Consider the following 25,463-nt stretch of genomic DNA (forward strand, 5'->3'; position numbering starts at 1 on the left):
GCAAATTCACGCCCGGCACAATTATTTAGGATAATTCAGAACTTTACCACATTGCTACAAGGCAAACCAAATGTTAAGGAATTGGAGATAGGCTGTGAGGCTTTTGCGAAATTTTTTGCAGACAAGGTCCAGTCGCTCCGCCACGACTGCCCTGCCATATTAGATACAGCAAGTGAACTCGAGGCCCCGTGCGTGTCTTCTGGTTTGATCCTGGACCACTTCGACCCGCTCAGCTTGGGGGAAGTCGACAGAATCCTTGTCACTGCACGCCCAACTACTTGTGATCTGGACCCATGCCCCTCCTGGCTAATTAAGGCCTGCCGGGAGGAGCTAAGATGTCCTATACGGGACATCATAAATAGATCTCTTTCGGAGGGCTCTTTTCCAACGCCCCGAAGGAGGCAGTGGTCTGCCCTCTCTTGAAAAAGGTTACATCTGATCCAGCCGAATTGGCTCACTATCGGCCGGTCTCAAATTTGCCCTTTTTGGGCAAAATCATTGAGAGGGCTTTGGCGTTGCAGTTACAGGGCTTCTTGGATGATGCTTCCATTTTAGATCCATACCAGTCCGGCTTCCGCTCGGGCCATGGGATGGAGACAGTGTTGGTCGCCCTCATGGATGACCTCCGGCGACATCTGGATTGAGGCGGCTCGGCAGTACTGCTGTTGTTAGACCTATCGGCTGCGTTCGATATGGTCGACCATCGGCTGCTGACCCGCCGCCTCGCTGACACAGGAATTCGAGGGCTAGCCTTACAGTGGCTGTCCTCCTTCCTTGAGGGTCGGGGACAAAGACTGGCGATTGGAGGAGAGCTGTCCCAGAGGCGCTTACTTAATTGTGGGGTGCCTCAGGGGGCAGTTCTCTCCCCGATGTTGTTTAACATTTTCATGCGCCCCCTTGCCCAGATTGCCCAAAGGTATGGACTGGGTTGTCACCAGTACGCTGATGACACCCAGCTCTGTCTGTTGATGGGCAGCCGGACTGGCGACGTCCCTGTAAATCTGGACTGGGCGCTGCAAGCCGTGGCAGGGTGGGTCAAGTTGAGTGGGCTGAAGTTGAAGACAGAGGTCCTTTGCATGGGTCGCGGCGGGCTAGGAGAGGCGATCTCCCTACCAGCCTTTGACGGTGCGTCGCTGATACCAGTGTGCAGGGTCAGGAGCTTGGGAGTGCTACTGGAGCCTTCCTTGACAATGGAGGCACAGATAGCAGCCACTGCTAAAGCCGCCTTTTTCCACCTTAGGAGGGCGAAGCAGTTGGCTCCCTTCCTGGAACGCGGCGACCTAGCCACAGTGATCCATGCAACAGTCACCTCAAGGTTGGACTACTGTAATGCTCTCTACATGGGGCTGCCCCTGTACCGAACTCGGAAACTGCAGCTAGTGCAGAATGCGGCGGCCAGGCTGTTAGTGGGACTACCTCGGTGGGAACACATGCAGCCTAGGTTGCGGGAGCTGCACTGGCTGCCAATTGTGTTCCGAGTTCATTACAAGGTGCTGGTTATTACCTTTAAAGCCCTATATGGCCGAGGACCTGCCTACCATAGGGACCGCCTCTCTCCATACATCCCCCAGAGAGCACTGAGATCTAGTTCTCAAAATCTTCTAAAAATCTTTGGACCAAGGGAGGCCAAACTGAAAACAACGCGGGAGCAGGCCTTCTCAATAATGGCTCCCCATTGGTGGAATCAACTACCAGAGGAGGTGCGAGCCCTGCGGCACTGTAATCGGTTCCGCAGGGCCTGTAAAACTGTCCTTTTTCAAATGGCCTATAAGATGGAATCCTGAAGTGACATCTAGCCATCTTGACATATACATATATACTGTGTTGTACTGTAGCACCTTTAATTTGTAGTGGTTTTAATTAATTTAACTTTAAATGTATTTTAATTGTATTTTACTGTAGAATGTATTTATTATAATCATGGTACATTCCATGTCTTGTGAGCCGCCCTGAGCCTGCCTTGGCGGGGAGGGCGGGATATAAATAAAAGTTTATTATTATTATTATTAGTATTAAATGGCTGCCAGGTCTACTCTACACCTTTCCCCCAATTCCTCTTATTTCAAGGATTCTCAGGATGATCAGGCAGCAGAAGGCAGAGGTCCTTCTAGTAGCACCTTTGTGGCTGCCTAAAATACAGTTTGCAACTAGCAGATCCTGGTACATACCTTCCCAATATGGTAAAGAGTCCAGTTCTCTTTGCTATGTCGCATGGCAGTGGAAGATCCATCCGTTCCACCTCAAGAATAGATCACTGTAATGCTCTCTACATGGGGCTACCCCTGACACTAACCCGGAGACTACAACTAGTGCAGAACGCTGCGGCACGGCTGTTAATGGGGCTACCACGACGGGAGCACATTCGGCCAGTGCTGAGAGAGCTGCACTGGTTGCCTGTTGTGTTCCGAGTTCACTTCAAGGTGTTGGTACTAACCTTTAAAGCCCTTTATGGTCAGGGACCTGCCTATCTACGGGACCGCCTTTCCCCATATATCCCCCAGAGAGCACTGCGATCAGGGACAAAAAATCTGCTGTCTGCCCCTGGCCCAAAAGAAGCCAGGCTATGCGCAACAAGATCCAGGGCTTTCTCGGTGGCAGCACCAGAACTTTGGAACACCCTCCCAGAAGCTATAAGGGCCCTGTGGGATTTGTCGGCGTTCCGCAGGGCCTGTAAGACCGAACTGTTTAGACAGGCTTTTCTGGTTGACTGAAAATGGGCTGCCACCGGACATCCTACAGAAGCTGGCGATCATAGTCAGAACCCAATACCGCCAGACTGGATTGAGACAGCGCAAATAGTTTTAAATTGATAAGTGAATTATGGTTTTATATGTTTTATGGAATTGATTGTTTTTATGATATTGTAAGCCGCCCTGAGTCCGCTTGCGGAGAGGGCGGGATATAAATGTAAAGTAATAAATAAATAAATAAATGAAGTTGCATGGTTGTTCTCGGACAACCGTCATGACATCACAAACGGATCCATTTTAGAAAGGTTTTGCGACTTGGCTCTTCCCTTCCAGGTCTCTCTTTGCCCAAACTATCCAAGCTGACTTTTGGGGGTTATCACAATGAATAGGGTGTGAGTGCACAACAGGTGGTCTCGGCTGTCACAAGAATAAGAGGCAGACAGCTGGGCCAAGCTGTTGCTGGCTGGATCCAAGGTTAATGTCACCATTTTAAAAGAGCCAGGAGGACGTGATCCTGATTGGGCCCGCGCATGGTGGCAACGAGGGGGTCTTGTTTTCCTCCAACGCCTTTTAAATGGAGGGGTGTCGAACTCATTTCTTATGAGGGCCAGATCTGACATAAACTTGACCTTGTCAGGCTGGGCCATGTGTGTCATAAAATGTAATGCCAGGGAAGTTATAAACTTCATAAAGGACAAAGACAAACACTCGTTCTCAGCCTAATCCACCTCACTGGCTTGTTGAGCCTCAGCCAACAGAAGGCAGAGAGGCTCGGCTCAGTAGCTCTTATGTGCAATTGAGAGATCCTGGCAAAGCTAGCTCTCCTTCGCCTACTTCCTCCCCAAGGGAGGAGCTTTGCTCTGTAGCTCCTGTGCGATTGAGCAAGCCTAGCAAAGCAAGCTGTGATGCAGAAGGGAGCAAGAGAGGGAGAAGGAAGCTGATGATAGTGAGTTGCCTGATGGGAGCGCTCCAGGTGCCTGATTTGGCCCCTGGGCCTCATGTTTGACACCCTTGTTTTAAAGTGCAAAAACAGTCGTGGAGATGGGGAGGCTATGTGGATCATGAAAAAAATATATATATTTTGCCTGTTGCCGCTATTCTGCAGGCCAAGTCATTTCCTTTGTGGCGATTTTGAAGTGGTTAAATTTGCCTCTGAAATAGTGGTGTTGGCTGTGCGTTGGCCTTTGGCTGCCATAATGTCGTTTGGCGTGTCCCCTGCTCTTGGCATATAGACTCTCCATCTTCTGCTATTTTATCCGGGTGTGTTGGAGGGGGAAATCAGGTTGTAATAAATTCTTCCATTGCCTTTTGTATTTTTGTAGGTTGAATTTGAGTGGCTGCGGCAGTTCTGGTTCCAGGGTAAACGTTACAGGAAGTGTACTGAGTGGTGGCACAAGCCAATGGACTCTCTGGAAGAATTTTGGAGAAAAATGGAGCTCATGGTAAGTACCGGTAACTGGGCGGACATCTGTGGCACTGCTTTCCTGAAGTTCTGGGGATGTCAGTTACACAGCGTCGGAGAATTTGACGTATAACACCGGCAGTTCCTGCTTAACGAGCTGAGCATTGTGTTGGAGACTACCAAAGGTGGAATTCTAGCAGGAGCTCCTTTGCATATTAGGCCACACACCAGTGATGTAACCAATCCTCCAAGAATGTACAAAGCTCTTTTTTGTAAGCTCTTGGAGGACTGGCTACATCAGAGGTGTGTGGCCTAATATGCAAAGGAGCTCCTGCTGGAATTCCACCCCTGGAGGCTACAGTGGTTCTTGTGGAAGTTCATACCATAGGAATATTTCCTCCTTCATTGAAAACAGATTGGGACCTCATTTAATGAAGGTTAGTCGGAAAAAGTAACGACCACAGCTATTTAAGATGTCTAAAATACAGTTTGCAACTAGCAGATCCTGCTACATACCTTCCCAATATGGTAAAGAGTCCATTAGCACCTTTAAGACTAGCCAATTTTATTAAGGTTTCGAGAAACACAGCTCTCCATCAGATCTGTACTATTATGCAGCAACATGGCTAACTCCTTTTGCTCCATATCTTCCCAGAAAACCTTAATTTCTTCCCATAGTGTGAAATCAGATATGACACTAGGAGATTCATGAATGGGTCTTCCTCTGGTTTTAAAAAGGAAATTAGGAACCAGGCAAGGTTCTGCATTCTGATCTGGGAGAACCGTGTTTGATTCCCCACTTCTCCATTTGCAGCTGCTGGATTGATCTTGGGTCAGCCATAGCTCTGGCAGAGCTGTCCTTGAAAGGGCATCTTCTGTGAGACCTCTCTCAGCCCCATCTACCTCACAGGATGATTGTTGTGGGGGAGGAAGGTAAAGGAGATTGTGAGCTGCTCGAGACTCTGAGATTCAGTGTGGAGGGCAGGATAGAAATCCAATATCATCATTGTCGTCATCGTCATTTTACAAAAATCTGAGATGTTCCATTCATGGATAAGAACATAAGAACATAAGAGAAGCCATGTTGGATCAGGCCAACGGCCCATCCAGTCCAACACTCTGTGTCACACAGTGGCCAAAAATTTTATATACACACATACACTGTGGCTAATAGCCATTGATGGACCTCTGCTCCATATTTTTATCTAAACCCCTCTTGAAGGTGGCTATACTTGTGGCCGCCACCACCTCCTGTGGCAGTGAATTCCACATGTTAATCACCCTTTGGGTGAAGAAGTACTTCCTTTTATCCGTTTTAACCTGTCTGCTTAGCAATTTCATCTCCAAGAATCATGTCTGGTTTGCCTTTGGTACCAATTCTGAGGTATGTTAACAAAAATCAAAACCAAGTTTCTTCCCTGAGCATCAGTCCTATTTCTTCCTCGTTTTCTTTTCTTGTAGTTTTTTCTCCCTGCTTTCTTATGTGCAGCTTCCCCTTGCTCAGTCTTCACTTAATGCCAGTATCCAGACAGCCCTAGCTGTCGATACCCTGCTTCTCTTCTTGATGAGGATCCAAAATGGCTTCCTCTTCTTCATATTTTTCCCTCACAATAATCCTGTGAAGTAGGTTGGACTGAGAGCACATGACTGGCGTGAGGTCACCCAGCAAGCTTTCGTGGCAGACTGAAGATTCAAACCTAGTTCAACCAGACCGTAGTCGAGGGGTGGCCGAACCTGCTTGATGTAAGAGGCACATAGAATAAACATTAGATGTTGGAGGTGGGGGGGAGGAAGGAAGGAAAATAGGTGGAGGAGGGAGGGAGAGGTGGAAAGAAAACAACTTTAAATGCATTCTCCAAGCTGTCGGCTGGATTGGCTTGGCAAATCATCATCATCATCATCATTTTATTTATATCCCGCCCTCCCCACCGAAGCAGGCTCAGGGCGGCTGCTTAAAAAGTGATTAAAAAGAAATAATAATAATAATAATAATAATAATAATAAGTTTTATTTATACCCCGCCCTCCCCGCCGAGGCAGGCTCAGGGCGGCTTACAGAGCATGATACAGTATCATGGTATGACAATAACAGATAAAATCAATCAACAATATAAATACAAAATATAAATTAATTTTAAAAATAAGCTAAAACAATACAGTGGTGCTACAGTCTCTATTTATCCAGGCAGCGTAATATTCATTCTGGTTACATCTTAAAGGCTTCTTGGAAGACGGTCGTTTTGCAGGCCCTACGGAACTGGTTGAGATCCCGTAGGGCCCGCACCTCCTCTTCTCCAAGCCGGACAACGAGGTGGTAGTGGCTTCGAGAGCCGCGCATTATGGTGGAAGGAGCCACATGTGGCTCTCAAGCCATAGTTTGGTCACCCCTGTCCTAGTTCAAACACTGAATCGCCTAAGCCATGCCGGCTTTCATATAGGAATAGAATATAGGAAGGAAACACTTTAAAAAAAAAAAACACAGGTGTTTTCATTATGCAGTTGCATTTGTCAATACTTTCCAAAATCTGAGCAGCGACTCAGCAGATCTTGAAAGGCACTCCTGAGCTCAGACCTGCATTCTGTGTACCTGACTCTGCATTCTGGGTCTCGGTGTTGGAATATGCGCTCTCCCCCTTTTACTGCTGGTATTGCCCATTCATTGGACGCCTTTCACTGTTTAAAGAGTAGCAGAGAATAATGTTTCTCTTTTCAGTGGGACTTCGGATAATATTTATCAGTAAACTTTGAATGTCTTCTTTTGGAGGGGTGGGGGGACAGAAGCTGCTTCTAATTGAAAATCTTCAAGAACAGCTATAAACGTTGATAGTTTCTAACACATCACAATAGCCACATCACATTATCCATAGCAGCAGAAAAGTGCAAGAATCCAGTAGCACTTTAAAGGCTAACGAAATCCGTGGCAGGATGTGAGCGTTTGTGAGCCACAGCACATGACAGGTATCCGAAGAAGCCAGCAGTGACTCACGATAACTCATCCCCTGCCACAAATTTCGTTAGTCTTTAAGGTTCTACTGGACTCTTGCTCTTTTCTACTACATTAATCACAATTAATTTCAGCTATGGAGAGAGACAGAGGAGAATGTTAATTGGTAATGTCTGCCGTTTGGGTTGGTTCTCTAAATAAATTTGTGCCCTTATTATAGCTGGGCTTCAACATCCTTTTTTTTCCAGGTTTGGCTGTTTTTGCTTCATACCTGCTCTGCGTCCCAAACTTTAAATAAAAAAAAAGTAAAAGACTCTCTGGCAGCAGGGGGCACTGTTGAGCTGTAGTTTTTTCCCCCTCTGCTAGATTTCTGCCACTCCACTCCAGGAAAAATGTAATGCTTCTACATGATTGTATAAGTATCGAAAAACGTACCCCTGTTTCTTCAAGTTAACCATAATCTCTAAGATTCCATAATACAGGAAATCAATTGTGGGTTAACAAATTCAACAGCAATTTAACATTAAAAAGTGCAGTGTGTAGGGGTAGATCTGGTTTCTTTAGAATTTTCAGCTTTAAAAATTCACTTTATGCTTAGTGCTTTTAATTAATATAACATGAAGAAACATTTTTGTTTAAAAAGTAGATTTTAAAAAGCATGAATTTGATTCTTTTCACCCTCCTCCATTCTAGATTCTTCCCCTCATAGAAAAAGAGTGAATTCCCCCATAAAAAAGAGAGCATGGGTATCTTAATTTGAGTTTAAAGAGCTGAATAACCTCTTTTATATGTTTGACATCTATGTATGCGTGGCTATTTGTCTCCGTTTTTCCATATTTTTCTCCATTTATGGACCTGTAAATTAATCGTTAAGAGTGATTTCATTGTGTTGAATGTTACAACACAAAATCGTATTTCACAAAAGTTTTCCTCAGTATATACATACCACTCAGATGTCTTAATTTTTTTTTCATAGTACAGTAAATGTGATAGATCTCTGTCTTTTTTTTTTTATCCTAATGTTTATTCTTGGCATTTCTTTCCCTAAGGATGATTCTCCCTCCCAACTCATTCTTGTGATGTAAATGTTAAACCTTTCATTTGAATGACATTCTGATAAAAAAACCCCATTCCTCCCCCTTATTACTTCATGAATTTGTGAATAGTTAAAGGTAAAGCAGTTTAAACCAAGGGCTATCCTTCATTTTCTCTCTCCTTCTCCCCCCACCTCTTAAAAATATGAAAGCTATTCAAATATTTGTGGGTGTTTTTTTTTTTTTAATTTTAGTCACCCAAGATTAGCGTGTTATCATGCTCAGCATCAAGATAAGTTCTCGGCGAATTCAAAGGCAGAGTTACCATTTGAAAAGGCTTGTACAAGCTTTGCTTTCTGGGTAGGCCGCTCTCTGAAAAGCTGAAGTCTCATGTGATGCCAAGTGAGTCTTGCTGAAGCTGTTTCGAGATTCAGCACAGAGACAATTTGTCTCCCAGGGTCTAGTATCATGCAAAACCTCGCCAAACTGACATTTATTTTACCTATAAAAATGCTTAGTGTTGCCTCGAGATTGGGGGGGGGGGCGTTGAAGGAGAAAGATTTTTTTTTTAAGAAGAAACCAAGGAGAAACCGAATGATTTATTTTCCCTTTATTGTGAATTTAAAAAGGTATTTTTTTTTGTTTGCAAACTATTTTTTTTTTAAAAAATGTTGTGAATGACTTGCTTTTAAGGGTTTTTTTTAATGTAAATAACGTTATACGGTACGGTCGTCATCATCATTATGTCACAGTCTGATATTTGATTGGTAGATGGTGTTCTGCAATTCGAGATCTAGCTATTGTTGTTAGTGAAGGCTCCACGTATTTAGAGCGCGGTTGGCATTGGTAATCGCTTCGACAAGCAAAGAATTCTTATTAAAATGTATCAGCTTCTACAAAGACCTGAAGTCTCAACAAATTTTCATTATGTTAGGTAGGCTAAACCCCAGTTAATCCCATCGGTTTGTGGAAGGATTCGCTGGCAAGGCTGATGTTTAAACCTTATGACGCAAACGTGAAAAATGGTTGTACCAAACAACAAACTTTTGAGGACACATTATAAATATTTACTTGTCTTGATGAAAATTCCCTCATCGGAGTGAATAAGACAGTTTTGACTTTGAGACACTCTCGATGAGTACAGCAGGTCTACAGCCATTTTTGAGAGCCAGTTTGGTGTAGTGGTTAAGTGCACACACTCTTGTCTGGGAGAACCAGGTTTGATTCCCCACTCCTCCACTTGCAGCTGCTGGAATGGCCTTGGGTCAGCCGTAGCTCTCGTAAGAGTTGAAAGTGCAGCTGCTGTAAGAGCTCTCTCAGCCCCACCTACCTCACAGGGTGTGGGGGGGAGGGGAAGGTAAAGGAGATTTTGATCACTCTGAGACTCTGAGTATGGGGCAGGATACAAATTCAATATCTTCTTCATCTTCGATATCTTCAAGACGATTGCTTTTTGCTGGAACCATGCACATGCTAAAGGCCCTTTAATTGATTACTCAGCAGTCTTCCTCCACCCCATTGAGTGGATCGTGGCCATCTTCCACACTCCTGTCAGGTAGCCTTTTAAGTGCAAACTGATACAGCAGGATTGCCTCACATGGTGTGTGGGGAAAAATATTCCATGTTTGCGTTATCCCTACCAACCCCCAAGAGACTTTTCTGTTCTCTCCCATCTGCTCTCCAGAGAACCTGGCAAGAGTCAGGAAAAGCCTCATAAATTCCATTGCTACCATCTTTTAGGGAAGACTTAGGACCCACCCAAATGGTGGTATTCATGCATGTGCCCTTGAAGGGGTGTGCGTATATGTATGAATGGATGTTATAAACATTTGAAAACCTTTGGGGGGTTTTTGATTACCCATCAATTAAAAAAATGGAGAGAAAGTAAGAGGACAAGATGAAAGTTATGGCATGGACCTAACTTCGATGGTGTTGTTCAACTCTTAATAAATAAAGTCCAAAGAGAATAAATAAAGTCCAAAGAGAGGCATAACATTTCCCAGGATGACCTACTGGGGTGTGATTCTAGTGGGAGCTTTTAAACTGTGTTGCTGTTTTTCACACACTCACGCCAACAGTGAAGTTTAAATGGCACATGAGGAATCAGTGGCTAGAAATGGACCATATCTCAGTGTTTCTAAATAAAAAGGTTTATTTTTTTATTTTATTAAGAAATAAGTGCTCGTAGTAACGAGTGACACCCTTCCCTGTCCTTTAATTTTAAGGGCTGCAGTCTGTCTATAAGTTTCTTTTCCTTTTCGCTTCCTAAGTTCCTGACTTCTTCCAAGTGCTAGCTTTATCTCCTAGATGCTCTTTCTGTGTTTTAAGATATGTCAGCACTTCAGTACTGTTATTTGGCTTTGATTCCAGCGAGGCGAGAGCTGGACTTTATTAAAACTTACAAGCTTAGCAATAGCGTAGTGCTCGGAAGTATCTATCTTTAGCTGTTGAAAAAGAGGCTAAATATGTACGCTATAGTATTTATGCTAAAATTTCATTGCAATGATTTTTTAAAAAATAACCGTAGCAGCCGGATAATAATGCATATTCATAAGAGAGAGGAGGGTTTCCCTGGAACTTTTTTTTTTTTTAACAAATAGTTTTTAACGAGAGGCATTCCTGTCAGATAGGTTAAATTAAGAGCTTTCACAAATACATAATCAAATGCCCAGTTAATGCATGTAGGGCTTTGGTAGAATAAAGTAATATATTGTTACGACATTCATACGGCAGTCAAACAGCAGTGGGGGAATCAGATTTATGTTCCTAAATTTTACCTCTTTATATTTCTTTTGTGCATGTTGGAATTTTCAGTGTCCGTTTTGTGGAGAACGGATACTAAACAGCCTTGTCTATTTAATCTTAGACAGGGGACAGAGGCTGCATCCACACACTGGTGGGTACTGTGCTATATGGTAAATGATAGCAATAGTTTGCATCTGGATTTTCCTGTGCGGACAAGCCAATCCAGTTGTAACCGATTCCTAGAGAAGCCATGGTAACGCCGTATCCACTGTTACGTGGATACCGCCAGAGAAGCTCGGCTCAGCAACACCTCGACAAATTTACTTGGGACTTAGTGGAGTCAATTTGTATGCAATTTGCAAGTGCAGCAAAGACGCTGAATTCTAAATGTTCTCTAAGATGGCCAAGTTTCTACAAGGTTGTGGCTTCTTTCTTCAGCAGATTATGTTTATCTACTTAGTCTTCACTCTTGAATGGCAAAGCGTTAACTTTAAGAATGTTCTACGGGTAATATATATATATTAATGGACTTTAATTGAGAAGTTAAAGTGTAACAATGTTTTCGTCTTTCCCTGGAAGCCCAAATCAAAACACATTACATGCAAATGAGCTCAATCGATTTCCATTGGGGGGTTTACTTCCCAAATGCATGCGTTAGGAAGTGACGCTGCCGATCTCCATAAACGGGGGAGAAAATTTGCCACTCCACGGTTTCTGAATTATGATCATTTTTTAATAAGCTAGTTCCCTTCCACAGCTCCCTCATATAGATATATTTACAATTCCAAGAGAATTCAGAGCTAAGCTTCCAAAACAAAATGTGTGCTCAAAGCACAAAGGGCCGTGTTTATGATTCTCTTTGAAGTAGGGTTTTTTTTTTTTTTTTTTTTTTTGCAATAGGATAAGGAAAATTTTAGAAACTGTCTGATAGTGTTCAGGGTAAATACTTAAACCCCTTTAGAGAATTTCACACACAGATACTGTGCGGTAGAAAAAAGGATACTTATGTTTCTTAAAGCTTCTACAGCCTAAAGCTTTGTACTTAAAGACAGAGGTGTTGAATAGAATTCTACCGAGGATACATCCAGTGACAATATCTGCAGGAACATCAGAGGAAACCAGTGGATAGCACTTTCTTTCTTTAACCCTTCTGTGAACAAGTGGAGATTCGTGTCGGCAAAGAACAGATTCTCTCTCAAGATGGAATGGATCAGGAGAGTATATTTATCTTCTACTGCCCCTACCACCGGAGTTAAATATTGTGTAACTCTCACTGACATGATGAAAATAGAGGACTAGTGGTAATTCAGTATGGGGTATGTGTACTCTCTTTGCAGTAAAGGAATGAGAAAATGCAGCTGGCTTACCTATGTAGAACAGTATAATAAGATAACGTTTGAGGAATGGGTGCCAGATTTGGCCAGTTTCTTGCAGGAAATCAAGGACGTGTTTGAATTATTCAAGTCAGGGTTGGATCCAGGCCAAATTGGCAGTTTCCATCACTGCAGACCCACCCACCCCCATGTCATTCCTTGGAGTGCCCTGTCTCTCAGAACCATGATTTTACGGCTATCAGTGGACTGCAATGGGGGGAGGGGCAATGCACGCCTGTATGGTAGGTGGGGCTGAGAGAACTGCGGGAGAACTATGACCCAAGGTCACCCAGCAGGTGCATGTGGAGGACTGAGGAATCAAACCCGGTTCTCCAGATTTAAGAGTCCATCACTTTTAACCACTTTAGTAATGTGTGGCTGTGAGAGCTGGACCATAAGGAAGGCCATGCGCAGAAGAGGTCCTGGAGGAAAAATTTAGGCTGCTAGACAGGAGACTTAAGGCCAGGACCTCCAAGGTAGCCTTCTCAGAAGTGTTACCTGTTCCACGTGCAGGGCTGGGGAGACAGGCACAAATTAGAAGTCTCAATGTGTGGATGAGACGATGGTGTAGGGTGGAAGAGTTTAAGTTTGTTAGGCACTGGGATGCTTTCCGGAACAAGCGGGAGCTGTACACAAGAGACGGTCTCCACTTGTCCCCAGATGGAAACAAACAGGCTGCTGGCGCTTAAAATCAAAAAGGTGGCAGAGCAGTTTTTAAACTAAATCTTGGGGGGGGAAGCCGACAGGAGATGAAATGTCTCTGGTTCAGGAGGACTCCTCTCAAAGAGATGAAGGGTTAGCTGTTACTTTTCTACCGGGTAATGGATCAGAGTTGTCCACTGAGATGGTGACAAACAGTATGGAGTGTCTGCCAAAGTCTCGAGGCAGCAGGAGGAAGGATGCGGGCCTAACTTGCCTGGGAAATTATAGATGTTTGTATACAAATGCTAGAAGTGTTCAAAGTAAAATTGGTGAGTTGGAATGTTTTGTGTTGGGGGAAAACATAGACATTGTGGGAATTTCAGAAACTTGGTGGAATAAGGAGAATCAGTGGGACACGGTGATTCCTGGATATAAGTTACATTGGAAGGATAGGGAGGGAAGGGTTGGAGGTGGGGTGGTTCTGTATGTCAGAGAAGGTATACGGTCCAGTAAGACTGAGGTCAGAGGATTAGATTCCCTTCTGGAAATGCTTTGGGTCGAAATAGAGGGCCCAAAAGGAAATTTAACTATGGGAGTTTGTTATCGCCCACTAAATCAAAAGATAGAGGACGATTATAATATGATGGAAGGATTAAAGTTGGTGGCTAAACATAAAAACTGTGTTGTAATAGGTGATTTTAACTACCCGCAGATTGACTGGGTCAATATATCTTCAGGTCGAGAGAAAGAGATTGAGTTTCTAGATGCTCTCAATGACTGTGCTATGGAGCCGATGGTCACAGAACCTACCAGGGGTGGGGCGATCCTGGATTTGGTCCTAAGTAATGCCCAAGACTTGGTGAGAGATGTAAAAGTGATCACACCGCTTGGGAGCAGTGACCATAATGGTATTGATTTCACCATTTCTATAAATAGGGAGTTGCCCCAAAAGACCAGCACAACCATGTTTAACTTTAGAAGGGGTAAATTCTCTGAAATGAGGAGGCATCTGAAAGGAAAGGAAAATACAGTCCAAACCCTTGGGGAAGCTTGGAGGCTATTTAAAACTACAATCCTAGAAGCTCAGATAAAATATATACCACAAGTTAGGAAAGGCACAAACAGGTATAAGAGAAGGCCTGCATGGTTCACAAACAAATGGAAGCTGTAAAAGGTAAGAAGGACTTCTTTTAGTGGTGGAAAGCTAGTCCAAGTGAGATTAATAAAAGGGAACACAGGCTGTGGCAAATCAAATGCAAGACTGTGATCAGGCAGGCAAAAAGGGACTATGAGGAGCATATTGCAAAAAACATAAAGACCAACAATAAAAATGTCTTCAAATATATTAGAAGCAGGGAACCAGCCAGGGAGGAAGTGGGGCCCTTGGATGACCATGGGGTAAAAGGATTACTGAAGGAGGATAGGGAAATGGCTGAGAAGCTGAATGCATTTTTTGCCTCCATCTTCACTGTGGAGGATGAGAAGTGTTTGCCTGCTCTAGAACCACTAATTTTGGAAGGGGTGTTGAAAGACCTGAGTCAGATTGAGGTGACAAGAGAGGAGGTCCTACAACTGATTGATGAATTAAAAAATAATGTCACCAGGTCTGGATGGCATACATCCAAGAGTTCTGAAAGCACTCAAAGTTGAACTTGTGGATCTCCTGACAAAAATACGTAAACTTTCATTGAAATTTGCCTCTGTTTCTGAGGACAGGAAGGTAGCAAATGTCACCCCCATCTTTAAAAAGGGTTCCAGAGGAGATCCAGGAAATTACAGGCCAGTCAGTCTGACTTCAATACCGGGAAAGTTGGTAGAAACCATTATCAAAGAGAGAATGAGTAGGCACATTGATGAACATGAGTTATTGAGGAAGACTCAGCATGGCTTCTGTAAGGGAAGATCTTGCCTCACTAACCTGTTACATTTCTTTGAGGGGGTGAACAAACATGTGGACAAAGGGGACCCAATAGATGTTGTTTACCTTGACTTCCAGAAAGCTTTTGATAAAGTTCCTCATCAAAGGCTAGTTAGTAAGCTTGAGAGTCATGGAGTATAAGGACAGGTCCTCTTGTGGATCAAAAACTGGCTAATTAATAGGAAGCAAAGAGTGAGTATAAATGGGCAGTCTTCGCAATGGAGGACGGTAAGCAGTGGGGTGCCGCAGGGCTCAGTACTGCGTCCCATGCTCTTTATTGTTCATAAATGATTTGGAGTTGGGAGTAAGCAGTGAAGTGGCCAAGTTTGCAGATGACACTAAATTGTTCGGAGTGGTGAGAACCAGAGAGGATTGTGAGGCACTCCAAAGGGATCTGTTGAGGCTTTGTGAGTGGGCATCAACGTGGCAGATGAGGTTCAGTGTGGCCATGTGCAAAGTAATGCACATTGGGGCCAAGAATCCCAGCTACAAATACAAGTTGATGGGTTGTGAACTGGCAGAGACTGACCAAGAGAGAGATCTTGGGGTCGTGGTAGATAACTCACTGAAAATGTCAAGACAGTGTGCGATTGCAATAAAAAAAGGCCAACGCCATGCTGGGAATTATTAGGAAGGGAATTGAAAACAAATCAGCCAGTATCATAATGTCCCTGTATAAATTGATGGTGTGGTTTCATTTGGAATACTGTGTACAATTCTGGTCACCGCACCTCAAAAAGGATATTATAGCATTGGAAAAAGTGCAGAAAAGGGCAACTAGAATGATTAAAGGTTTGGAACACTTTCCCTATGAAGAAAGTTTAAAACGCTTGGGGCTCTTTAGCCTGGAGAAATGTTGACTGCAGGGTGACATAAGAGGTTTACAAGATTATCCATGGAATGGAGAAAGGTGAGAAAGAAGTCCTTTTCTCCCTTTCTCACAATACAAGAACTCGTGGGCATTCAATGAAATTGCTGAGCAGTCAGGTTAAAAAAGATAAAAGGATGTACTTCTTCACCCAAAGGGTGATTAACATGTGGAATTCACTGCCACAGGAGGTGGTGGCGGCTACAAGCATAGCCAGCTTCAAGAGGGGATTGGATAAAAATATGGAGCAGAGGTCCATCAGTGTCTATTAGCCACAGTATGTATGTATATGTGTATGTAGATATATATATATGTGTGTGCGTGTGTTTGTGTATGTTTATATGTCTCTGTGTATACACACACATATATTGGCCACTGTGTGACACAGAGTGTTAGACTGGATGGGCCATTGGCCTGATCCAACATGGCTTCTCTTATGTTGTTATGTAAGAATAGATGCTTTTGAGCTGTGGTGCTGGAGAAGAATCTTGAGAGTCCCTTGGACTGCAAGAAGATCAAATCAGTCAGTCCTAAGGGAAATCAACCCAGACTGTTCCCTGGAAAGTCAGATGCTGAAGCTCCAATACTTTGGCCACCAAATGAGAAGGGAGCCCTCACTGGAAAAGATCCTGATGCTGGGAAAGGCAGAAGGCAAAAGAAGGGGACGGTAAAAGATGAGATGGCTGGACAAGTTACATGAGATGGCTAACAAGCACGAATTTGAGCAGACTTTGGAGGATGGTGGAAGACAGGAGGGCCTGGCGTGACTTTGTCCATGGGGTCACAAAGAGTCGGACTAGACTGTGCAACTGAACAAGAAACTTTTAACCACTGCACCAAACTGGCTCCTAGTGGCTTTAGGAATGAATATAAGCACGATTAGATGGCTGGGTGGATTGAAGAGAAGATTTTCTACTGCTTTTCACTAGAAAGGGTCTCTGTTGAAGGGCATGAAGACCACCAGAAGGCTGCCACTGTTTGTCAGGCAAGCACCTTAGTTGAGAAGTCCAATCTTCTGCCCCTGACTGCAGTGTTTCCTAAGGTTTTTTTAATATATTTATGTTATTTATTCACTTTATTTGTATCCCATCTTTCTCCCCAGTGGAGTACCCCAAGTGGCTTACATCCTCCTCCTCTCCTCTGTTTTTTTTCTTCACAACATCACTGTCGGGTAGATTAGATTGAAAGAGTATGACTAGCCCTAGGTCGCCCAGCAACCTTCCTTGGCAAATGGGATTTGAACAGTAGGCCTTTGTTAAAATGAGAGACTAGTGCTGAGAAGTCACACAGTTCTTTGGTACACACTCGACTCCATCCTTTATGGGGCCGGACCACTTATCTAGTGCTGATCAGATGGTCAGGCCATCAGTACAGGCACACATCATCAGCAGTATTGGTAGTGGAAGAATCACTGAGGTGCCTCTTGATACCAGTCTGATTTATTGGGAAAGTGAGAAACTTCTGAGGTTGAGGGGAGGGACGGTGGCTCAGTGGTAGAGCCTCTGCTTGGGAAGCAGAAGGTCCCAGGTTCAATCCCTGGCATCTCCAAAAAAGGGTCCAGGCAAATAGGCATGAAAAACCTCAGCTTGAGACTCTGGAGAGCCGCTGCCAGTCTGAGAAGACAATACTGACTTTGATGGACCCAGGGTCTGATTCAGTATAAGGCAGCTTCATATATATTAGGGGAGGTACGGTGGCTCAGTGGTAGAGCCTCTGCTTGGGAAGCAGAAGGTCCCAGGTTCAATCCCTGGCATCTCCAAAAAAGCATCCAGGCAAATAGGCGTGAAAAACCTCAGCTTGAGACCCTGGAGAGCTGCTGCCAGTCTGAGAAGACAATACTGACTTTGATGGACCAAGGGTCTGATTCAGTATAAGGCAGCTTCAGATGTTCAACAGGTCTCCCAGATCCTATTCCAACACTTCAACCCATTACTTTCTGATATTAAATTGAAGAAATACTTTATGATGGAAATGAAGTTTCTGGTGTGTGTGTGTGGGGTGGGGGGAACAAAACATAAATTGCAGACCTATTCTCTTCAATTGTGGGATAGTCCAATTAATATCATTACTGGGTCCCCCCGTCTTTCTCTTTGATTCATTAGGCAGGCCGTATATTTAAGCTGCGTCACCTGGGATTTGTGGCCAGGATTTGTTAAAGAGAATACCAGTTCACCTCACCCCTGTGGATGAGGGGATCAGTTCTGCATTAGTCTCTCCACTGGAAGATATGTAAAGTAATGGATACATCCATTGTGGTGGTTTATATTTCCCCATATGCTCTAGCACTAGATATAAGCAGGGATGGAATTCTAGCAGGAGTTCCTTTGCATATTAGGCCGCACACCCCTGATGTAGCCAATCCTCCAAGAGCTCACAAAAAAAGAGCCTTGTAAGCTCTTGGAGGATGGGCTACATCAGGGGTGTGTGGCCTAATATGCAAAGAAGCTCCTGCTGGAATTCCACCCCTGGATATAAGGATTGCATTGACCTACGGGGCCCAGACTAGGCCAGTCTCCTCCGATCTCAGAAGCTAAGCAGGGTCGACCCTGGTTAGTATTTGGATGGGAGACCGCCAAGGAATGCCAGAGTCAAGACACCGAGGCTGGCAATGCCAAAGCAACTCTGAGTGGCTCTTGCCTTGAAAACCCTACAGGGTCGCCATCAGTCAGCTGCAAAAAAAAAAAGAAAAGAAAAATAAAATAAAATAAAAAAGTCTTCAGGTACAGATTTTATCTAACGACATTCCCTTCTAGTTACCTTTAATTCCTTGTCTCATGTTTTCCTATTAAACGCCTCAAAAGTTTGACTTGGGGTGGGGTGGGGGTGTCTTCCCCTTGCTTGACGTGGGTCATGATCCGAAGATCTGCATGCGGAGCAGAGCATTTCTGAACCCATATATTATTTCCCCCCCTCAAGCCGTTCCTTGGTGAGCTTTAAGAAAAGAAAGTGTGCATTGTGGTTAAGGTGGCTGGAGCGAGAACGTAAACAGAAACCTCCGCCCGCATGTTGATGACCCCAATCGCTCAAGTTAGGAACTTCCAAAGATTTAGTCCTATTGCATTTTTAAAATTAATCCCATCGGGAGACCGTCGATGATACGCCGCTTTCAATTCCGGTGATTTAAAACGAACAGAGCACCCCTAGCGATGTGAATTTTTTTGCATCCAATTGGTACCCGCCATTCGCTCTCAGTTATTTATCCTTAAAAAAAAAAATTCTTTGATCCTACAACTTGCTTGTAAACGAATACCACCTTCGGCAGATGCACGGGAAAACAAGCTAACAGCTTCAGTGAGACTAATAAGTGATAAAAGATGAGCTTTATTTTATATACTGTAGGAAATGAGAGGGGAGCTGCACTTAGAAGGTAAGCTGCTTCTGAATCCGTGTACACAAAAGGGCTGATTCTGGAACCAGTGGGCTAGAATACTGGAGGGTTTTGCCTAAAACCGGTGTGCCGAAGGGCATACATTTGCGTCACGTTTGCTTCCGAGTTGAATATATTTTTTGCCTGCTGGATGTGGAACCAGTTCTGTCGGCACGGCAGAACCAAAGGCAGCTTCCCTTCTTTGCATCGAAGAAAGACGCTGTACAGGAAACGGTTAAAGAGAAGAGATCCACCCCTCGCATCTCAGTTTAGCTCCTTTGAGCAATTATTGGGGAGATTTCGCTCTGCGATATTAACTTTGGAGTCTGTGTGTCTGGCAACAGCTTGGGCAGTTGAGTTTAAATCAAGCCGGCAATATCGGCATCCTTGATGTCGGCTGAAATCAAGATGCTTCCTTGCTCTTTGCTGCATTTTTTAATGATCGCTAGGCCTTTCATTAGACCTTTGCGTACCCGCACACCTACCCCTATCTCCAAAAATAAAAGAGAGGCCAAAACAAAGTAGGAATGCTAGCCATTTTGTAGCACATATATAAAGGTCTAAAAAGCCAAGACCCAATCCTTATCTTTGCTTCAGCCGGTGGAAGGGTGCTGCTCTCTGTCTCGTAAAGATTTCTGGCACAGCGAGAAAACCTGGTCAGTTTCACATTCTTTCCTGGGACCTGTCTGAAGTGTTGACAAGCAGCCTGCCTGAATATTAATACACTCTCCATCATCAAAAGCTGTTGCATACCCAAAGGATGAGAAATATTTTAATCAGCTTTCAGCTTGTCTAGCAAGAGTCAGTTTATTCCTTTGGGATTATACATTCATGCACTCTTTTTTTTTTTTTTTTTGTCTCGCTCTCTCGCTCTTTCCCTCTCAGTTACTTTGAAAATCGGAGTAAAGGAAGCAAATTTTTACTCTTTTCTTGGAGGGCGTTTGGTTTTGATCTGGAAGAGGGGGGGGGGGGAGATTTTTAAACGAAAAAATCATGGAAAAAATAGTTTGTTTGTTCTCTTTAGTGTTGAGGGGACACCACCCCTTTTACCCTCCATTCGTAAGAGATCCAGACCCAGAGAAAAAGGATGAGGCACAGTCAGTCGCTAGAGGAAGCAGCAGCATCAATCTAAATCCCTCTCGCTCTACTGTCTGTGCATGTCATAATAACTTGATCAGATGGTTAATCGCCAACTCTCTGAACATAAGGGCTGCCTCGCACTTCATATTTTTAGGTGCACTTTTCAGATTTCAGCAGGGCTTGTTTTGTAGCAGGAACTCCTTTGCCTATTAGGTCACAAATCCCTGATGGAGCCGGTCCTCCTGGAGCTTACAGCAGGCCCTGTACGAAGAGCCCTGTAAGCTCTCGGAGGATTGGCTCCAACAGGGGGCATGACCTAATATGCAAAGGAGTTCCTGCTACAAAAAAAGCCCTGGATTTCAGCGTATGCCATGCACACGAAAAAAAAAAGATTGTGATCATGGCATACAGGTGTTTAAAGACATGTATATCTGTTTCTCTCCAAGGACTTCGGTACTACTTCCCTGGTTCTTCCCCCAGTTTGCCCTCACAACAGCTTTTTGAGGGAGGACAGGTTTTTATTTTGTTTTGTTTTGTTTATTTTAACGTCTATTCCGCCTTCCCCACAAGTGGGCTCGGGGCAGATCGCAAGAGCAACATAAACGCAACAATTCAGTAATTTAAACAGTTAAAGACAGTAGAAAATGAAAACAGGTGGCACTAGCAGTTAAAGTACATTAGTCTTAGATGTGTACAGTAGGCTTGGAAGTGTAAAAAATTGGAAGACCATTTGCTATCCAGTCCAAATGGTCTTCCAATTTATTACACTATGTTGCCATTTGATCCTTTGTATCAGTTTACACTCTTAACCCACCAGCTGCATGTATTTCAGCCCACTGTACCCTGTCACCTCGTCTGAAAAAGTATGCATGCATACGAATGCGTACATTCTGAATAAAACTATGAGGGAGAGGATGTTTCATGCCAGTATCTCATTCTTATTTGGTCTTGGCTTTGTCTGTGTAATGAGCCCCACGGCGCAGAGTGGTTAGCTGCAGCATTGCAGTCCCAAGTTCCACTCACAACCTGCCAGGATGGAACTCAGCCTTCCATCCTTCCGAGGTCAGTAAAATGAGTACCCGGCTTGCTTGGGATAAAGCGTAGATGACTGGGGAAGGCAATGGCAAGTCACCCGGTACTCCAGGTTCAAGCCCCAACATTTCCATTTAAAAGGATTCATTGTCAGGTGATGTAGAACAGGGGTCCCCAACCCCTGGGCCGTGGACTGGTACCGGCCCATGGCCTGTTAGCAACCGGGCCGTGAGTTGTATAAATTATTTCATTATCTATTACAATGTAGTAATAATAATAAGAAGCAGCAGATGATATTGGATTTTTATCCTGCCCTCCACTTCAAATCTCAGAGTGGCTCACAATCTCCTTTATCTTCCTCTCCCACAACAGACACCCTGTGAGGTGGGTGGGGTTGAGAGAACTCTCCCAGAAGCTGCCCTTTCAAGGGCAGCTCTGCAAAGAGCTATGACTGACCCAAGGCCACTCCAGCAGCTGCGAGTGGAGGAGTGGGGACTCCAACCCGGTTCTCCCAGATAAGAGTCCGCACACTTAACCACCACACCAAAATAAAGTGCACAATTGTATCATCCCAATATCATCCCCCCCCCTCCGCTGTTCCATGGAAAAATTGTCTTGTAGACAGGACCACGGCTAGATCACTATGAGGTAGGTGGGTCTGAGAGAGCTCTTACAGCAGCTGCCCTTTCAAGGACAGCTCTACAAGAGCTGTGCCTGCCCCAGGGCCATTCCAGCAGCTGCAAGTGGAGGAGTGGGGAATCAAACCTGGTTCTCCCAGATAAGAGTCTGCACACTTAACCACTACACCAAACTGGTAGAGGAGAGAAGAGAAGGAGATTGTAATCTGCTCTGATACTCTTGAGTTAAGGGCAGGGTAAAGAAAACCAGCAGCAAGCTCCTCCTCCTTGTAGTGGTTGTAGAAGTATTAGTAATAGCAGCAGCTGTCTTCAGGCGTTAGAGCAGCGACGTCCGTAATAGAAACTTGAATTTCATACAGGCTTCTCCGGGGAGGTGGGGTGTGAATCGCACATCTCCCTGCAGGGCTACTTTAGCTCCTGTTTGTCTCCAGACTAGTGCTGTAGTAACCATAAGAGCTCAGCTTGCCAATGATTTGGCCTTCACAGTGATCTAGCCGTGGTCCTGACTGTCTACTCTGAACTCTTGCAATGCCTTGCCAGGGAGCTAACCAAGGTCCTGGCCAACTGCTCTGAACTTCAGCCACACCTTGCCAACAACATCTTTCCCTGGAAAGAGTGTCCCCAAACAGGCGCCATCACAATTGTGGGTGAAGGTAACAGACCAGGCTATCTCAGGCACCCTTACTTGCCTTCATGTCATCACATGGTCTGGAATACCATCACATCTGCATTGTAACATCCAGGGGTGGAGTTCTAGCAGGAGCTCCTTTGCATATTAGGCCACACACCCCTGATGTAGCCAGTCCTCCAAGAACTTACCAAAAAAGGGCCTTGTAAGCTCTTGGAGGGTTGGCCACATCAGGGGTGTGTGGCCTAATATGCAAAGGAGCTCCTGCTAGAATTCCACCCCTGGTGACATCACTTCCTGGTTGGAGCAATCCAGGAAGAAGCGAAGCACTGTTGGAGAGAGTGTGAGAAATGTGTAAGCAGTTGTGAGCAAGGGTTGGACAGGGCTTTTCTGTAGATTGCTAGAGAAGCTTTTAGCGCCCTTAGCCACTACCGTCAGTTAGAGGCTTCTTATCACGCGAAGCCTCCTTTTTTCAAGAGTTCCTGTGTGAACTGGGACATGGCCTTGACATTAAAAAATCAAAACGAGTGAAAGGCCAAATATGCCATAGAATCATAGAGTTGGAAGGGACCTCCAGGGTCATCCAGTCCAACCCCCTACACAATGCAGGAAACCACAAATACCTACCCCAAATTCACAGGATCTTCATCACTGTCAGATGGCCATCTAGCCTCTGTTTAAAAACCTCCATGGAAGGAGAGCCCACCACCTCCCGAGGAAGCCTCTTCCACTGAGGAACAGCTTTAACGGTCAGGAAGTTCTTCCTAATGTTGAGCCGGAAACTCTTTTGATTTAATTTCAATCCATTGGTTCAGGTCCTACCTTCTGAGGCCACAGAAAACAATTCCACCCCATCCTCTGTATGGCAGCCCTTCAAGTACTTGATCATATCACCTCTCAGCCTCCTCCTCTCCAAGCTAAACATCCCCAGCTTCTTCAGCCTTTCCTCATAGGACTTGGTCTCCAGACCCCTCAGCCATATCTAGTACATTTTATTCCCTTGGACCAGGGGTGGCCAAACTGCAGCTCAGGAGCCACATGTGGCTCTTTCACACATATTGTGTGGCTCTTGAAACCCCAACACCCCATCAACTGGCTTAGAGAAATCAGTTCTCCAAGCCAAGCCAGCTGGTGGCTTGGAGAATACATTTAAAGTTAAAATTGCTTTCTTTCCACTTTTCCCCAAAATCTATTATCTATTTCCCTCCTTCCCTCCCTTCCTTCCTTCCTTCCTTCCTTCCTTCCTTCCTTCCTTCCTTCCTTCCTTCCTTCCTTCCTTCCTTCCTTCCTTCCTTCCTTCCTTCCTTCCTTCCTTCCTTCCTTCCTTCCTTCCTTCCTTCCTTCCTTCCTTCCTTCCTTCCTTCCTCTGATGTGCATGTTTTGCAGCTCTCAAACATCTGACATTTATTCTATGTGGCTCTTGCATTAAGCAAGCTTGGCCACCCATGCCTTGGACCATACCTTCATACCTGAACATGGGCAGCAACTCCTGCTTAAACACTGTAGTCTTAATTATTATTAGGAAATGAAGGAATCTTTTTACGTGTGCAGACAGATCAATGGCTCCAAATGCATGTCTAGAAGTAGCTGGGTAATGTCTGTGTTTGTCTGTTGTCCATGTTAGAGGTATTAAATATTTCCAAATAAGGCTGATGGGTAGAGTAGGTAGATAACTAGAAGAAAATCTGCATTGTCAATATTGTGCTGTACGCCAGCGAAAGTTTCAGTTCTTCCACAGTGGGGCAAGTTGTTTAAGCCTTTCTCATTCCCCCCATGATTTCTGCTGTTTTTGAACATATCATGCTTTAATTATATGAGGTGTTATAATTTCCTGATGACCGGTTATATCAGGGGTGGCCAAGGGTAGCTCTCCAGATGTTTTTTGCCTGCAGCTCCCATCAGCCCCAGCCATTGGCCATGCTGGCTGGGGCTGATGGGAGTTGTAGGCAAAAAACGTTGGCCACCCCTGGGTTATATTATTTATGATGCCAGGAGTGTTGATCCTTGGGCAGTTCACATCCTGTTTGGCACAACACAGTGGCTATAGTTATGGGCTCCCCCCCTCCCTCAACGATGTCCAGCTTTTTTCTTTCTTAGCTGTCCTTTTGAAAAAAAAAAGATTTGTCGTTTTTATCTTTCATTCTTTCCTGTCTCATTTGCAAATTGCAATCCCTTTATCTTTTATTTTATCTTATTTTATTTTGTCCAAAAAGGCACTGAAGGATCTTAGCTCTATTTGGCTATGCCAGACACCGATAAATATGACTTCTTGATCATAAAATAATACGTCCCTTGATGGATAGTGGTGGATGGTTAGTAGGCAGGGTTGAGCTAAAGTCGACTGTTGTTTTGATGGAAACGTTTCAGCAACGCAAAAAAGTTTCGCTCTCGAAACGGGTGGGCAGTGTGTTATAAATATTCACCTGTCGCTTTGCACATCTTTGGAGTTGCTCTCTCTTTCTCAGTTGATTGTATTTACCTTCAGTGGCATCATCATGGAACCAAATTCTTGATGTACCGTTGCCATCTTGTTCTTTGTGTGATTCTTGATTGGTTTGGGTTCGCCTATGCAACTAATCTGGGAAGTATTCCCACCCACCCCCCCGCCTTTCACTACTTGATCATGTTTATCCTCGCCGGCATTATCAGGAAGCCAAATACTAGGTGTGATTCCTTACACAATTGTTATGTCTGTTTTTATGATATTTTTTTAACTCTGTTGTTTTATTGTAAGCCGCCCTGAGCCCACTTGTGGGCTAGGGCAGGATATAAATCTAAAAATTAAATTAAATTATTTTTTTTTTCCAATCCAGGATTTGTGTTTACAAGCACTTTTTTTTTAGATTAGGAAAAAATTTATTTGAGAAATATTTGTCTGCTGAAAGAGGATTGGGTTCTAACAGTGACAGAGGATTTTTTTTCAAATCAGTGCTCAACAGAAGCAAACAATCTTGATGCTTTCTTGTCCACCCCAGAACTTCTGGAGTGAAATTTGATAGCACAGCGAAGTCTAAAGAAATTCCAAATCCTGTATTTGCAGTAAGTTCTCAGTCTGATACAATAAACATTAGGGGATTGAATTCACCTAATATATTCTTAATCT

General features: G+C 44.2%; 1 protein-coding gene across 3 annotated transcripts in view; it reads left to right on the plus strand.

Annotated features, from left to right (window-relative positions):
* FTO (FTO alpha-ketoglutarate dependent dioxygenase) overlaps window positions 1-25,463 on the plus strand; it is a 427,953-nt gene that overhangs the window by 153,052 nt on the left and 249,438 nt on the right. For all 3 annotated transcript variants that reach the window (XM_060253575.1, XM_060253576.1, XM_060253577.1), the window contains one exon: window positions 4,013-4,132. In XM_060253575.1, coding sequence (XP_060109558.1) covers window positions 4,013-4,132 — 120 coding nt within the window. The remainder of the gene's footprint in view (window positions 1-4,012; window positions 4,133-25,463) is intronic.

The sequence above is a fragment of the Heteronotia binoei genome, chromosome 14 (genome assembly GCF_032191835.1).
Source record: "Heteronotia binoei isolate CCM8104 ecotype False Entrance Well chromosome 14, APGP_CSIRO_Hbin_v1, whole genome shotgun sequence".
NCBI lineage: Eukaryota > Metazoa > Chordata > Lepidosauria > Squamata > Gekkonidae > Heteronotia > Heteronotia binoei.